The sequence below is a fragment of the Esox lucius genome, chromosome 13 (genome assembly GCF_011004845.1).
Source record: "Esox lucius isolate fEsoLuc1 chromosome 13, fEsoLuc1.pri, whole genome shotgun sequence".
Taxonomy (NCBI): domain Eukaryota; kingdom Metazoa; phylum Chordata; class Actinopteri; order Esociformes; family Esocidae; genus Esox; species Esox lucius.
Window position 1 is genome coordinate 5,396,166 of NC_047581.1, and position 17,283 is coordinate 5,413,448.

Consider the following 17,283-nt stretch of genomic DNA (forward strand, 5'->3'; position numbering starts at 1 on the left):
TGAACAATTCAATTGAAAAACAAACTGAAATCTTTGAAAGAAAAAAAAAAGGAGTCTCTTAGCATGGCACATCTTGACGTGGCAATATTTGCCCACTCTTCTTTGCAAAAGCTCTCCAAATCTTTCAGATTGCGAGGACATCTCCTGTGCACAGCCCTCTTCAGATCACCCCACAGATGTTCAGTTGGATTCAGGTCTGGGCTCTGGCTGGGCCATTCCAAAACATGAATCTTCTTCTGGTGAAGCCATGCACACTTATGCAACCAGGTTTTTTTAAGGTTTTTATTTTTCATTTTTCCCCCTTGAAGATTTCAGTTTGTTTTTCAATTGAATTTTTCACATTATAGGTCACATTAAAAGTCGAAAAGATTCTGACATGATTTATTTTTGTCTCATTCTTTTACATCACAAAAACCTGTCATTTTAACAGGGGTGTTTATATCCACTGTATCTACCTCGGGAACCTCATTGCTGCTATTTATACATTTTAGTTGCACATGCACCTTCAATTTGGCTTCATTGCACATTTAGAATTGCCATTTGTACTTGCATTTGCCTTCATTACACATCAACACATCCCACTTGTAACATACAAAATACCAAATTTTTCTCAATCACTTTGGCTAATTTTTTGGAACATTCTTAACATCCTCTTAACTGTAAGTACAATCGTCACAACCGTTTCATCACAAACCTTGCATTTTGGTGGCACTGTCCAATTTACTGACACACTAACTAGGTTTTGAAGCATGAATAAAATGTTGTTACTACATGAGTTACTCCATTTTGCACATATGCCATATAGTGTTGTGATGTCCTATGAAAAAGTCGTGACGATTGTACTTACAGTTTAGGGAACGTTAAGAAAAAAATTAACCATAGCGATTGAGAAAAACTGCAACAATTGGCCTGGAAGAGAACATGTCTATATTGACCCCATGCAGAGGATGGTCCAGGAGGATCACAGCTGGAGAATTGCTCAGAAATTCTCCAAAACTACAATCAGATGCCAACTACATAAACACATGTTGTTTGGGAGAGTTGCCATAAAAAAAGCCTTTGCTGTCATCACACAACAAACTCAAGCGCCTTCAGTTTGCCAAACACTACTGAAACTTTCAATGGGACCAGGTTCTATGGTTAAATTAGACCAAAAAAAACGTTTGGGAAACCAACTCCAGAGGTGGGTTTGGCATAGAGATACATAGCCATGTAAATACCTCATCCCCATTGTGAAGTATGGTAGTAGATTTTGTGGGGCTATATTTTTTCCAAAGGCCCTGGACAACTTCTTTAATACTTTTTGGGTTACTAGATGATTACATATGTGTTAATTCACAGTTTTGATGTATTCACCATCATTATATAATGTGTCAAACAATAGTCAAACAAAAGAAAAAACCTTGAATGAATAAGTGTTTCCAAATCTTGACTGGTACTGTACATGTAAGCAATAAGGCACAAGGGGGTGTGGTATATGGCCAAAATAACCTGGCTAAGAGCTATTCTTAGGCACTACGCATCACTGAGTGCCTAGATATAGTGCTTTGCCTAAATATATGGGAAATATATCACAAACCCTCAAGATGCTTTATTTTTGTTAAAATCCAGTTACCAGTGCAATTAGAGCAGTAAAAAGTGCTACAGTGCCAGCCCTAGAATTTTGGAGCCCCCTGTCTCCTAATGTCCATGGGCTCCCTAGTGGTCAGGGGCCCTGTCACTTATGTCACTTATGCCTAAAACCGACCATTGTCTCATATACTACAAATATCAGCCAATCAGCATTCAATGTTCAAACCCTATGGTTTATTAAAATATTAATAAATGTGTTACTGCTTTTTATTGCTCTAATTGCAATGGTAACCTGTTTATAATTGCAATAAGGTAGGACTGTCAAACCTTGGAGGGCCAAGTGTCTGCAGGTTTTCACTCTCACCTTGTACTTGATTAATTAATTAGGTCACTAATTAGTTAGTTTCTACCCTCACCTGGTTGTTTAGGTCTGAATTGGGAACCAATTTATAGGAAAAACCAAAAACCTGCAGACACTGCGCCCTCTGTGGAACCGGTTTGTCACCCCTGAAATAAGGCATCTTGGGGGTTTATGGTATATGCTACAATGTTTCGATTTGTATCAATGTTCCATCTTACCTTAACCTTTTCATTTACTCTCCCAACAACTGAATATTGCTCTGCCTGGACTACAGATGGAGCACGGTCACAGTGCAAGTACATTTTACTCCTATGGCCTGTGAATAGGCCAGGTACTCGCATGGGTCCTAGTACCCCTAGTTGAGAACCACTAGCACTGCTTAGAGGGCGTAAGCTTTTGACACAGCCATGTCTCATTTCCACACTTTCGAGTTTGAACGAAAGGGGTGGCGGCAAATAATAACAACAAAGCGGGTATGCAACGGACACTCTATAGTGAAACTTACAACTGACCGCCGTGGAGTGAACCTAACATACCAAGAAAATGTAGCAACTTATCTACGCGAGACAGTTGACATTACAAAAATTAACCTACGGATATCAAGCAAGTTTTATATCTGCTACTGTACTGTAGCTAACTACCAACTGTAAAGTCACGTTGTAGTTATACAAATGTCAATATGGCATCGAAGTCCGACCAACTTCTTATTGTGGTGTCCATCCTAGAAGGTAAGTTTAATTTGATCGAACTTGTGGAGTCCTTTCTAGAAGATACGTCATTAAATTTAATCAGTCCTTTTTTAACGTCATAGTTAGCTAGCTACTGTATTAGCGTGCTAGCTATGTGTGTTTATTGTAGCTGACGTATGCTACAGCTAACTACAGTATTGTAGACTAGTTAACCATTATACTGGTAACTTACACAGTTATTTTACTGTTACTGTACTTAGCTGGATGGCTAGTTTCGCTAACGTTCCCCTGTTTTCTGATTAACGTGACTTTAGATAACTGGCATTGCCATATTACATTATGTTTAGTTTACATGTAGTTGACGTAAGTTGAATAACTTTACCTACAAGTAACAAGCTAGTGTAGTGTGCGCTCAGCAACCGGCAGTTTGTCTGGGCCATAGATTTTACTGTGCAGCATGTTTGTTTTCTACTCACTAAATCACAATAACTAAACCACCTCCTAGGCTGTATTAATGACTACGTAGGCTTCTGTGCTGAATTCTAAATCCGCTCCCTGCCTGCGCCTGTTTACATGGCTAGCTACTGTACTCCGCTGTATTGTAAATTAATACTTTTATGTAACTAGCTACCTATTAAGCGCTCATCATATTAACTTATGCTGAAAACGTATGTATGTTTTGTGTATTCTTTATTGTTGCCTTCTACGAGCTACCCTTGCACACCTGTCTGATCACGCAAGCTAACATTTCAACGCTAAACGGGTATCAGTCTGCTGGTGATGAGTAGGCTTAAGTTTGGAGTCGGCTACCGTTTGACGTTATCAATGCATGCAGACATAATTTGGATATGTTGAATATGTAGTGTATTTTGTGCTGTATTGAAATGCACTTGTAGTGTTCTGCTATGAACCATTTTCCCCCAACCAAAACACTACAAATCTCCTTGAGAACTTTGCTAAACTACTAGGCCCTATCCAACTATACCACTTAAGACACTTTTGGGCTGTCTCAACGTGTAAAAGGGCCCTCGCATAATATATGAGACACTTTGGATCTAGTTGATCCTAAAGCCTTAAGATTTCAAATGTTGCTGTGATTGACCTTGCCTTATCTGATTATTTCTGTGTTTTCCTGACAACCATGTTAGATCACATACTGTTAAAAAACAGTATACCATTGCCAACTCTGAAGCACTTTTTTTATGAAGGCTATCTCATTGTCACCAAACTCATGTGATAACCGCGCTTGAACCTTTTGAATGTTACTGATGCCATTGCATCTGCAAGGATTAAAACAGTTAATGGCAAAAAGCTCTGAAGAGAGAGTACCAGAAAGATGAGGGTAAATTTGGAAAAACAAAACTAGAGGGAAACGTTCATTAAATTAAGAACAGAGAGGTGCTAGACAAAACATGGACAATTCACATACCTTATTTACTACTGTTGATAGGTCGTTAAACCCCTCAGCTCCAAAAGCTCCTAAGCTCCTTTTCACAAATAAATGCAATGAATCTGCCTCCTTTTTCAAGGATAACATTTTGAAACTCCACAACACTAAATACTGTGCCCCCAATTACATTCAAACAAAAGTAATTTGGTAAGCGTGGCACAGTTTAATGCAATTAATGATACAACACTTATGGAAGCTGTACAACATCTTAAGCTGTCCAGCTCGGCCTACAAGCTTTTTTCAATATATTTTTAGCTGCCTAACGATAGATCTAGTTAAAATACACTGCTAAAAAAAATGAAGAGAACAAGTAATCATCACAGTATAACACCAAGCCATTGGATATGAATCTTTCCAGTTAGGAAGCATAAGCAATTGTGAATTAATGTCACCTGTTTTGGTGCAAATGAAGGTGAAAACAGGTGCACTGGAGAGGCGACCGTAAGACAACCCCTAAAAAGAGAATTGTTTTGCAGTTGGTGGCCACTGACAATTGCTCACTCACTATCTTTCCTGACTGATTCTTCTCTAGTTTAGCGGTTTTGCTAGTGTCCTTGTCTCTACTGGTGAGGTGATACCTGCAGCCCATTCAGGTTGCACAGGCAATTCAGCTCTTCCAGGATGGCACATCCATACATGCTGTCGCAAGAAGGTTTGCTGTGTCTCCCAGTACAGTCTCAAGAGCATGGAGGAGATTCCAGAAGATGGGCCGTTACACGAGGATAGCTGGACATGGCCGTAGAAGGGCATTAACCCAGCAGCAGCACCGGTATCTGCTCCTTTGTGCTAGCCAACGGTACCCTGACTGTTGTTAGGTACCAGGATGAAATCCTCAGAACCATCATCAGATCTTACGCTGGTGCAGTGGGCCCTTGGTTCCTTCTGGTGCAGGACAATGCCAGGCCTCACGTGGCCAAAGTGTGTAGGCTGTTTCTGGATGACGAAGGCATTATTGCCATTGACTGTCCCTCACGTTCCCCAGACTTGAATCCAATTGAGAACCTCTGGGACGATATGTATCGGTGCATCTGACGTCGCCAAGTAGCATCCCTGGACTGTCCAGGAGCTCACTGATGCCCTGATCCAGGTCTGGGATGAGATCCTCCCAATACACCATCCTCCGTCTCATCAGGAGCATGCCCAGACGTTGTCAGGAGTGCATACAGGCACGTGGGGGCCATACACACTACTGAGTTGTATTATGAGTTGCCTTGATGAAATTCACACAAGTTGGAACAGTCTGTGATTTCAGTTGTTTAATTTTATTTTCATTGTTGAGTTTGAATCCGGCCATTAATCGATTGGTGATTTTGGTTTCCATTGACCATAGTTACATAATTTTGTTCTCAACAAATTACACAATGTACAGTGGACCTTCCCAGGAAGGCGTTCCGGAGGCATCCGAAACAGATGCCCAAGCCACCTCAGCTGACCCCTCTCGATGTGGAGGAGCAGCGGCTCTACTCTGAGCTCCTCCCGGGTGACCGAGCTTCTCACCCTATCTCTAAGGGATCACCCAGCCACCCTGCGGGGAAAGCTCATTTCGGCCGCCTGTATCCGGGATCTTGTCCTTTCGTTCATGACCCAAAGCTCATGACCATAGGTGAGAGTAGGAACGTAGATTGACTGGTAAATCGAGAGCTTCGCCTTGCGGCTCAGCTCTTTCTTCACCACGACAGATCGATACATCGACTGCATTACTGCAGAAGCTGCACCGATCCGTCTGTCAATCTCCCGTTGCATCCTTCCCTCACTCGTGAACAAGACCCCTAGATACTTAAACTCCTCCACTTGAGGCAGGCACTCTCCACCAACCTGAAGTGGGCAAGCCACCCTTTTCCGACTGAGGACCATGGCCTTGGATTTGGAGGTACTGATTTTCATCCCCACCGCTTCACACTCGGCTGCAAACCGTCCAAGTGCATGCTGAAGGTCCTGGCTTGAAGGGGCCAACACGACAACATCATCCGCAAAGAGCAGAGACGAAATCGCGTGGTCCCCAAACCTGACACCCTCCGGCCCCTGGCTGCGCCTAGAAATTCTGTCCATAAAAATTACGAACAGAACCGGTGACAAAGGGCAGTCCTGCCGTAGTCCAACATGGACAGGGAACAAGTCTGACTTACTGCCGGCAATGCGGACCAAGCTCCTGCTTTGGTCGTACAGGGACCTGACAGCCCTTAGCAAAGGACCCAGGACCCCATATTCCCGAAGCACCCTCCACAGGATGCCGCGAGGGACACAGTCGAATGCCTTCTCCAAATCAACAAAACACACATGGCGGCATAGCTGGGGAGCTATAAGCAAACCCACACCAGCCCGCCGCCTCTCACCATGGGCAACTCCAGAGTGGTGAAGAGTCTATCCTCTCTCAAGGAGTGTGGTTCCAGAGCCCAAGCCGTGCGTAGAGGTGATCCCAACTACCTCTAGTCGGAACCTCTCAACCGCACGCACTAACTCAAGCTCCTTCCCCGCCAGCGAGGTGACATTCCACGTCCCTAGAGCTAGTTTCCGTGTCCAGGGATCGGGTTGTCTAGGCCCCCGCCTTCGACTGCCGCCCGATCCTCTCTGCACCGGCCCCTTATGGTCCCTCCTGTGGGTGGTGAGCCCACGGGAGGGCGGCCCCATGTCGCTCGTTCGGGCTGGGCCCGGCCGGGCCCCATGGGGAAAGGCCCGGCCACCAGGCGCTCGCGAACGAGCCCCAACCCCTGGCCTGGCTCCAGGAGTCAGTGGAGATTTTGATCTTTTATTATATTTCCTTCATCGAGACCCGATGTGTGATTTAAGTGTTCCCTTAATTTTTTGGAGCAGTGTAGTTTTGATTTGTCTGACCACAGGTAGGGCTGTCGCAATTATTATGTAATTGCCTGATCGGCAATATTTGAGCCTGATAGCAATTTTTTTATAGACAATTATCTTTTATAACATTCTATTGATTCCAAAATCTGAATAAGGGGTTTTTAGGCCAATGTTGGAATTGTCTCAAAAAATACCATGCAAATGATGTATGTTTCCATCCGTTTGGATATCTAGCGCATGGGAGAAGTGTTTGACAGCTCTGTGAGAAGTTTAATGATCATTTAATGATACAAATCAGCCCGATTCCAGCCTTGCTGAAGCATCCCCAGATCATCACCGATCCTCCACCAAATTTCACAGTGGTTGTAAGCCTCTCCAGGTCTCCATCTACTTGTAACCATTAGACAACCATTTGTTGGGCTAAGCTGAAAATTTGACATGTCAGAGAAGATGACCTTACTCCATTCCTCTACTGTCCAATCCTTATGGTCTTTTGCAAACTTCAGCCTGGCTCTTCTTTGCTTCTTCTTTGCATGATAGAGTTTTTACTTGAATTTGCAGATGCAGCGACTCACTGTGTTCACAGACAATGGTTTTCGGAAGTGTTCCTGAGCACATGCAATGATTTCCACTACAGAATTTAATGCAGTGCCGCCTGAGGATCACAGCCATCCAATATTTGTTTTCGGCCTTGTCCCTTGCGTGCAGAGATTTCTCTGGATTCTCTGAATCTTTTAATGATATTATGTACCGTGATATTATTTTAGATCCCTAAAATCTTTGCAATTTTACATTGAGAAACGTTCTTCTTATATTGTTGCACTATTTGCCCCCACAGTATTTGACAGAGTGGTGGACAGTTTTGTTGCCCCGTCCCTGCTTTTTTAAACGTGTTGCTGGCATCATAAGTGGGTATATATTTTTCTAGAAACTAACGTTTCTCAGTTTCTGCATTTGGTATGTTGTCTTTGTACTATTTTCTATTGAATATAGGGTTAGGGTTATGATTTTCACATCATTGCATTATGTTTTTCTTTACATTTTACTCAGCGTCACCATTTATTAGGAAACGGTTGTAAGAAAATCCTTGTGTTATTGTACCTTAGTGTAGCGTTTGACAGAGTAGACTATACAATACTGCTAGAGAGACTGGAAAGCTGTGTTAATAACATCAGCCTCTATCACATTAAAAACATAGCAAGAGTTAGAAGATTCATGTCCAGACAAGATCTAGAAAACGTATTCACACTTATCTCCAGTAGGTTGGACTACTGTAATGGCGTTTAACTGGTCTCTATAAAATACCTCTGAAAATTGTAGGTCATTCAGAACGCTCCGGCTGAGTTCTAACAAAAACTGAGAAAGCTGAACATATTACACCAATTCTTAGGTTTCTGCGCTGGCTTTCTGTGTCTAATAGGGCTGACTCAGTTTTAAATCGAGACTAAAAACCTTAATTTTTGCCACTGCCTTTTATTAATTGTTTACTAATATTTCTGCCCTTTTAATTGTGATGTTTTATTTGTATGCTTTGTTTTTTATGCTCAATTTATTTCTAGTATTTCTGACATTCGTTTTTTCTTTTTCTGACAGATAATGTAAAGCACACTGAGATGATGGTGTATGAAATGTGCTATACAAATTAATGCCTAACCAGCCAGTCATCACACTTTCATGAATTATGGGTGTTTTTGTGTTCTAGCTGAGGATGAGTACTAATCCGAATGGATTTTCCAGGAATATTCAGCAATGTTACACCTAATGCTATTAACATTATTTACATTTTCTGTTTTCAAATATTTTACTTGCTAAGGTGCATTTGATGGCCAAATGTTTGTGATAAAGACTGCAATAAGCTTTTTCAGACGTTATAAGCTACACTTACTGTTCTGCATTGTTGATTGCTTTTGCACATTGTTTGTTGTTGTGAATTATGAAGTTTTGGTACTACATCATTTGCGTTATTGGTTTGGTTAGTTGAAGATCCAATCACATTTGAATTGAGTTTGCTCCATGCCCATTGGAACCGCCTAATGACCAAACAGTTTGAATCGCAGTGTGACCAGACTGATATCCGTGTAGTGTTTAAGTGTAAGCTTGCGGGATCAGGCAGCTGTGTGAGGCTAGCTACGAGCAGCACCATTACATCAAGCAAAATCCTAAGTATCTGTAAATGTGGTAATTCTGATAAGCTTCTTATGGTTTGTTAACATTAGTTAGTTAAGCATATTCATAAATGCTACATAACATTACATACAAGCAAGCCTGTTCAATAACTATTTTTACCTTTCCCAGGTCGTCAATTCCCAAAAAGCCAGCGCCACAACCTTGTAGTACAGGCAAAGTTTGATGGGGAACAGCTGGCTACAGACCCTGTTATTCACACGGAGCAGCCTCAATTCTGCACAGAGTTGGCCTGGGAACTTGATCGCAGGACCCTTCACCAGCACAGGTTATTCACATTTAACATTAAACAGCCTATATCTTGAATACTGTTGCTACAAAGCACATTGCTACTTGCTACTTCTGGTGTACATACAAGTAAATTAAGATTGTAATGTCTACTTAGTTGTTTCAAATGGTTATGTAATGAACACAGGTGTTGTCTACTAACCTGCCATGTTTTCTTTCTGTATCCCCAGACTCCAGCGCACGCCCATTAAACTACAGTGCTATGCTGTTGACACTACTACGTCTGCAAAAGAGTGTGTTGGATATATTATTCTAGATTTAAGATCTGTCCAAGAAATCAAACAGGTGAGATCCTTAGGTCTTCGCTGAAAGTCTGTATGTCAAATGACTGTGGCTTGTGTAAATTCTGCATCTATATCCAGCTCCGGAAAAAATTAAGAAACCACTGCACCTTTTTCTTTCCTTTCCCAACAATTTGAAAAGGAGGGTTTTGAGTGAGGAACAGAAGGGTTAGAATTATGATACCACTGCATAATTGAACGCTTCTTCTCCTCATTCAAAACCTTCCTTTTCAACTTTTTTTGAAAGAAAAAGGTGCAGTGGTCTCTTCATTTCTTCCGGAGCTGTATATTTTCTGTATATTCATTTTATTGTTTGTTCGCATATTCTGTTTGTTCTGTCAATATATCAATCAATCAAATTTATTTATAAAGCCCTTTTTACATTAGCAGTTGTCACAAAGTGCTTTTACAAAACAACTGGCCTTAAACCCCAAAGAGCAAACAACAGTGCTGTTGAATTTCAGTGGCTAGGAAAAACTCCCTAAAAATGCTAACATTTAGGAAGAAACCTAGAGAGGACCCAGGCTCAGAGGGGTGACCAGTCCTCTTCTGGCTGTGCCGGGTGAGATATTAAGAGTCCAATTGGAATAATAAATAGATTTCTCTGGGCTAAATCCAGAGTCTATTTGATTTTAGACTAGGTCAGAAGTATGACCAGGTGGACAAGGACAGGGACAGCAACGGGCCCCCCAAACCACGTAATCTGCAGGTGTGGACCAGGACCTCATCTCCTCCTAAAATGTAAAACTGGAGGAGACTGAGAAAAGTTAGTAGTGCATTCCTCATATCCCCCAGCACAATAATATAGCAGCGTAACACCTTGGATATATCCTTTTCACATTTAAGTCATAAAAAAAAAATCTGGAAATAAGACCTGCCTCCACTTTTCTAGCATTTTAACACAAACCATACTTATAACCTACATCACTGGTGACCAAAAAAATGCAATACCACTATTAACTTTATAAAACTTTGTGTGGTAGGCTAATGTGCTTGTGTGAGCAATTGGAAACATTAAAAAAGTTTTTGAATAACCCTTTTTGTGACCCATGCCATTCTCCTCTTCATTACCAACTTGCTAAAATGGCTTGACTTCATACAACTGACTGCAAAAAACACTGACTGCAAAAAACACATGGGAAAGAAACTTTTAGCTGTGGCTATTTAGGAAACTAGCCCCAAAAGAAGTACAACATAACTAGGGAGTTTTATTTCTGCCAATTATATTTGGACTGACTTGATAGGTGTGAAGCCACATCCTTCCTGGCTTCCCATGTATGTTCTTGGGTGAGGATTTCCCACAGTAGAGCTCAGCTCAAACTAATTGGCTAATACATTTTTTTCATGAAATGATTATTAAAATTTTTTTATGTATTTGTTTTTCTTTGCATTCTGATCATGATGGCAGCAACATTTCCCCTAGTAAAATTCCTGTGCGGACCATTATACAGGGGCTTTTGAAAATATTCCTCCATTCTTTCTTACAGATCCTTTCAAGTTGTTAGAATGAGGAGAGTCTGTGAACTGTGATCTTCAGGGCTCCCTGCATATACATTGGGGAGAACAAGTATTTGATACACTGCCGATTTTGCAGGTTTTCCCACTTACAAAGCATGTAGAAGTCTGTCATTTTTATCGTAGGTACTCTTCAACTGTGAGTGACGAAAACAAAAATCCAGAAAATCACATTGTATGATTTTTAAGTAATTAATTCGCATTTTATTGTATGACATAAGTATTTGATACATCAGAAAAGCAGCACTTAATATTTGGTACAGAAACCTTTGTTTGCAGTTACAGAGATCATAAGTTTCCTGTAGTTCTTGACCAGGTATGCACACGCTGCAGCAGGGATTTTGGCACACTCCTCCAAAGATTTTCTATTGGGTTCAGGTCTGGAGACTGGCTAGGCCACTCCAGGACCTTGAGATGCTTCTTACGGAGCCACTCCTTAGTTGCCCTGGCTGTGTGTTTCGGATCGTTGTCATGCTGGAAGACCCAGCCACGACCCATCTTCAATGCTCTTACTGAGGGAAGGAGGTTGTTGGCCAAGATCTTGCGATACATGGCCCCCATCCATTTACAGACCTCTACGTGCTTTGTAAGTAGGAAAACCTGCAGAATTGGCAGTGTATCAAATACTTGTTCTCTCCACTGTATTCAGTTTGACAGAGAATGATCCCAATAGCATGATGCTCGTACCACCTTGCTTCATCGTAAAGATGGTATTAGCCAGGTAATGAGCAGTACCTTGTTTTCGCCAGATATCGTGCTTGGCATTGAGGCCTAATGTTTTGATTTTTGTGTAAATAGAACAAAGAATCAGGTTTTCAGAGTCTGGCGCTCTGATAGAATGCCCATGGGGTTCTTGGTCACCTTTTATAGATAAATGTATTTGGTAAATTCCAAATTTATTTGGAAACAAGTCTCTCATTACTCTGATGACAGACTTGTTTAATTGACTGGTAGTGTTTAGAGCATTTCACCAGTAAAGTTGCTGGATCAAATCCCAAGGTCGGCAAGGTGAAAGATTTGTCCTGTCGTTCTTAAGCAAGACAGTTAACCGTAATGCTACTGTAAGATGTCTGGGAGAGCTGCTAATTGATTATAATGTCAAATGAATTCTGTCTCTACAGGCTCCTAAATGGTTTCCCTTACTAAGCAGCAAGTACACCAAGTTGAAGCCAGCCCTTCTGCTCACCATGGCACTGGAGAATGACACAAAGCAAACAGAGCTCACACCAGAACATTTTAAGGCCAAAAAAGCCCCACCAAGACATGGTAAGGCCTGTCTACATTACTGTGTCCCAAACTAAATCCCTTTGCCTTACCTGATGCTCTTTGGTCAAAATCGCTCTGACACAAAATAGTGCACTATATTGAAAATTAGATGCCGTTTAGGTTTCATCCATAGTTCTGTGAGAGATATATTATAATTATTATATACTGGGTTGTTCAAATTCTGTTTGCTTATTGGCTGACAGCTGAGGTATATGAGATCATATACGGTGATATATATATTTTTTTTACTGCTTTAGTTTAGTTGTTAACCAGTTTTTAATAGCAGTATAGCATCTTGTGGGTTTGTGGTATATTGCCAATAAATGAGTGCTACATGCCATGTCAAGGCAAAAAGTGTTGTCACATTTGCAGTATTCTACACTTACCTCATACTTTATTGTTTAATTATATTGCTTTCACAGATTCAGAGATTCATCTATATTTGTCCTGTTTTTATATAGGTTCTCCTGTGTTGAGTAGCCTTTTGCCAGAGAAACTAGTGGCGGTTCTAAAAGAGGATGAAGGATACCACCAGATTGGACTTCAGGATCATTGCACCGATTTCTTTGTTTTGTCTGTTACTGTGGCCTTTGCTACCAAGCTAGAACAAGTAAGAATTTTGTAAATGTACACATTAGTTATTAGTGGGGCATTTGAGTTTGAATTGGTTGAGACTTATTGCAGTCCACAGCAAGAAGAGGAATTTTGTTAAATGTGTCTTAACTTTTATTAAGTTTTTTTCCTGCTTGTGTGTTTCAGTTGATTCCCAGCACAATGAATTTGGCCAGGGAAGGCTCAGATTTTTTTTTTTATTATGCTCTCCTGGGTAATGACATCACCAGCGAACCTTTCCAAAACCTGATGAGTCCCAGCTTTGAGCCGGAGAGGGCCTCGGTCCGAATCCGCAGTAGTGATCCGGTTCTACGGGCCTTTCTCAGCCAACAGCCCAGTCTTCAGGTGCCATTGTCTGTTGTGCTGTCTAGCACTAATTTCACACAAATAATTCTCATTGATGAGTGCTGACCAAGTCTCCTGTTATTGTTGTTTGATTTTCAACTCCTATTATGTATAGTGACAGAAATAATGCATCTACTGAATCTGATTAAATCTGAACTGGTAGTTCTTTGTGGATTTGGTTGCAGGTCCACCTCTGTTGTGGGAATCATTCTCTGGGCAGCACAGAGGTCTCCCTGGCTGGCCTGGCCAAAAGCAGTGTGGATCTGCAGAAGCAGGTGGCCACAGTGGAAGGGGCCTTCATCCTCCAGCCCCCGAACCGAGCCAAGCAGAGCCTGCCTGTCCTCCCCCTGGAGCTCCAACCCACTGTGGGGGTGTCCGTCATTCTCAGGAGGGAGGCTGTCACCGCTGAGGTGATCTTAATATTTCTTTCAATTTAACTTGCTTTATTGGCATGACCTAACCATATACATATGGCCAAAGCTTACTTTGGGAAGTGATGAATTTGCATTTTTCATCAGGTAGGAGGAGATCAACTAAAGACCGAGATGTTAGCGCATGCCCCACCTCCTCTATCTCCTCCTGCTGAAAAGAGCCACCACACCCCCCCACCTGAAAGAAAGCCCCATATTCAGGCCCCCGCATCCATTGTCGAGTCCCTTCCCAACCCCTGCACAGAGAGTGAGGCTGACAGCCTGCAGGAAGAAGCTGCTCCACTGGCTCAGCCTGACCCAACTGGTAGGTGCTTGTTTGAATGGGAGTGCCAGGTCTTTCGCAGTAAGATTTGACAGTTTTATTAAACAACACATTAAACATCCCCACCACACTTTTCTTTCAGGCCCTACTCAGTGGAATTACAATTTCAATTAATTCCTGTCCTAGAGCGGACATTCTTGATTAGGATCCAGCTCTGATGAATGAGGATATCTCATTCTTTTTGTCATTTAATAGAATGGTCAGACCTTTTTTGTGCCCTCTATTTTAATTTGCTTTATTGCTTCTACAAGTGTTTTGGCAAAGGTTATACATCATACTTCGATAAGGATCTAAATGATGAATAAACAAAAGGAATTGTTCTTCAGGTCAAAATGTGGATTGTTGCTGATGTGGGCATTCAAGGGCTTTTTATACTGAATATTATTTATCCCCTGTTAAGCCCAATATTAAGGCCAGTGACAAATCAGAAAAGTAATTAGGTTTATCCCACGTGGAGGTCCTCAATTGCTACTTTATTGCAATAATCGGTCATATGTGGTTTTCTTGTCTAATTTCTTGTTAGGTACTGGTCTGGTCCTTGCGCCTGTTCCGGTGGAGGATGAATCTGAGAGGGGCATTTCCTCAGTCAGCGTGTCTGCACCAAAGATAGCCATCCCCTCCTCGTCACATCACTACTGTTTTTCCATGGACCTTCGTAGCATTCGCCACCTAAACCTGGGTTTTACCGTAAGCTGCATGCTCAGGTAGAGTTGGACTCGAAATGCATAATAAAGTTTTTGCTTTGTACCAAAAGAGCTCCATCTTGAAAATCTCCAAGCTGACATTGAAATAATATAAACCTTTATTCTCTCAATTAGGTACGTCAATCCTAAATTCCCCTGTTTATTGAGGCCTGTTTGTCTTCACACGAGTTTGCTTAAAAATTACAGTTCCTGTCCAGTCACTCTTTAATACTGCAAAATATCCAACATTTTACAATTTGTTTTTATCTTCAGGTATGCCTACCAGTTTTTTGGAAGTGCCGCCCCCATCATGACCAACCCCCCGGTGGACGTGAAGAGGAACATGGAGGTGTTCCTGCCCCAGTCATACTGCGCCTTTGACTTTGCCACATTGCCTCACCAACTCCAGGATACCTTCTTCAGGTGAGGGTTAAAATGCAGGATATAGTTTCCATGTCTTGATGAAATCCAAAGAAGTGCACCTAATGTTTTTGCCATAGCACTAACAAGGTAAATTTAATATATCTAGTCAAATCATTATCCAGCTTTTATTTTTGCCTACTTTTTTATGTTTCCAAAAAACAAGCTTTGTGACTTGTTGATACCTGTTTTATTGTGCTTGCTCCCCCCAAAAGCAATATTTGAGTCGTTTATTTAATTATCCACAAAGTGTTTAGCATCTCTGCAAGTTTTCAAGATATAGAACATTCCAATTTTCATAATATCTGGTAATATACCAGCATAACTATTAACTTTAAAATAATTATCATCTGCAATCTTCTGTTTGCTGCTATCGCACAGGCGATATATTTTAAATGTTTGTCGTGGCTGACATCCAAACCGTTTCTGGAGTAATGGATCAAATACAAAATATGGTTTTGGGGTTGTACTTTACGTTAAAAGGATATTTCATCCAAAAATTATACTTATCTAAAATTCACTTACCAAAAGTTATTCCAGAATGCACAGTCATTTTTTCCAACCATCCATTATTCAGCTCTGTCCCAGGCTGTAATTAGTGTTCTTAGCATCGTCCGAATTCATGAATGGAAACTGTTCATTACACTACAACGAAGCTGCATTCCAAGCTGAAAACTATACTAAAACACTTCAAACTGCATTCAGTAATTATAATTTTTTTAAAACTGTACACTGCCCAAACAGCCGATGGAATTGGCTGAATTCAAACTGGCACTAGTGAACTATTTCCCACAGATTCTGTTCTTTGGCTGTGATGTCATCAAGGTGAGCGTGAGCTTCAACCTCAAGTGAAGATAGGTTGCTTCACCTATCCATCCATCCATCATCTTCCGCTTATCCAGGGCCGGGTCGTGGGGGCAGCAGTCTAAGCAGGGATGCCCAGACTTCCCTCTCCCCAGACACTTCCTCCAGCTCTTCCGGGGGGACACCGAGGCGTTCCCAGGCCAGCCGGGAGACATAGTCCCTCCAGCATGTCCTAGGTCTTACCCGGTGTCTCCTCCCGGTGGGACGGGACCGGAACACCTTCCCAGGAAGGCGTTCCGGAGGCATCCGAAAAAGATGCCCAAGCCACCTCAGCTGACCCCTCTCGATGTGGAGGAGCAGCGGCTCTACTCTGAGCTCCTCCCGGGTGACCGAGCTTCTCACCCTATCTCTAAGGGATCGCCCGGCCACCCTGCGGAGAAAGCTCATTTCGGCCGCCTGTATCCGGGATCTTGTCCTTTCGGTCATGACCCAAAGCTCATGACCATAGGTGAGAGTAGGAACGTAGATTGACTGGTAAATCGAGAGCTTCGCCTTGCGGCTCAGCTCTTTCTTCACCACGACAGATCGATACATCGACTGCATTACTGCAGAAGCTGCACCGATCCGTCTGTCAATCTCCCGTTCCATCCTTCCCTCACTCGTGAACAAGACCCCTAGATACTTAAACTCCTCCACTTGAGGCAGGCACTCTCCACCAACCTGAAGTGGACAAGCCACCCTTTTCCGACTGAGGACCATGGCCTCGGATTTGGAGGTACTGATTTTCATCCCCACCGCTTCACACTCGGCTGCAAACCGTCCCAGTGCATGCTGAAGGTCCTGGTTAGAAGGGGCCAACACGACAACATCATCCGCAAAGAGCAGAGACGAAATTGTGTGGTCTCCAAACCTGACACCCTCCGGCCCCTGGCTGCGCCTAGAAATTCTGTCCATAAAAATTACGAACAGAACCGGTGACAAAGGGCAGCCCTGCCGGAGTCCAACATGCACTGGGAACAAGTCTGACTTACTGCCGGCAATGCGGACCAAGCTCCTGCTTCGGTTGTACAGGGACCTGACAGCCCTTCTGCTTCACCTAGCTTTTTAAATTTGTTTCTTGTTTCCACTTAGGAATATTATTGTTATATTTTTGCTTTATATATTTCTTAATTCTTATTATGTAGATGTCGTGTGCCATGTCACAAGAATTTAATTTTGCAGGATGATGCTGGGTTATTCGGTGCGTTTGATAAATAAGTGT

General features: G+C 42.2%; 1 protein-coding gene across 2 annotated transcripts in view; it reads left to right on the plus strand.

The window, feature by feature from the left end:
- The first annotated feature begins 2,210 nt into the window (after positions 1-2,210).
- LOC105025386 (centrosomal protein of 120 kDa) overlaps positions 2,211-17,283 on the plus strand; it is a 30,353-nt gene continuing 15,280 nt past the window's right edge. Inside the window, exons 1-10 of one of the 2 annotated variants that reach the window (XM_010896019.4) lie at positions 2,211-2,661; positions 9,167-9,323; positions 9,514-9,628; positions 12,261-12,405; positions 12,867-13,015; positions 13,165-13,362; positions 13,548-13,772; positions 13,881-14,097; positions 14,639-14,819; positions 15,072-15,221. In XM_010896019.4, the coding sequence (XP_010894321.2) occupies positions 2,613-2,661; positions 9,167-9,323; positions 9,514-9,628; positions 12,261-12,405; positions 12,867-13,015; positions 13,165-13,362; positions 13,548-13,772; positions 13,881-14,097; positions 14,639-14,819; positions 15,072-15,221 (1,586 nt within the window). In that variant the 5' untranslated portion in view covers positions 2,211-2,612. Of the gene's footprint in view, positions 2,662-9,166; positions 9,324-9,513; positions 9,629-11,836; positions 11,861-12,260; positions 12,406-12,866; positions 13,016-13,164; positions 13,363-13,547; positions 13,773-13,880; positions 14,098-14,638; positions 14,820-15,071; positions 15,222-17,283 lie in introns of those variants that run through there. The other variant, XM_020052982.2, reaches the window with a different exon arrangement.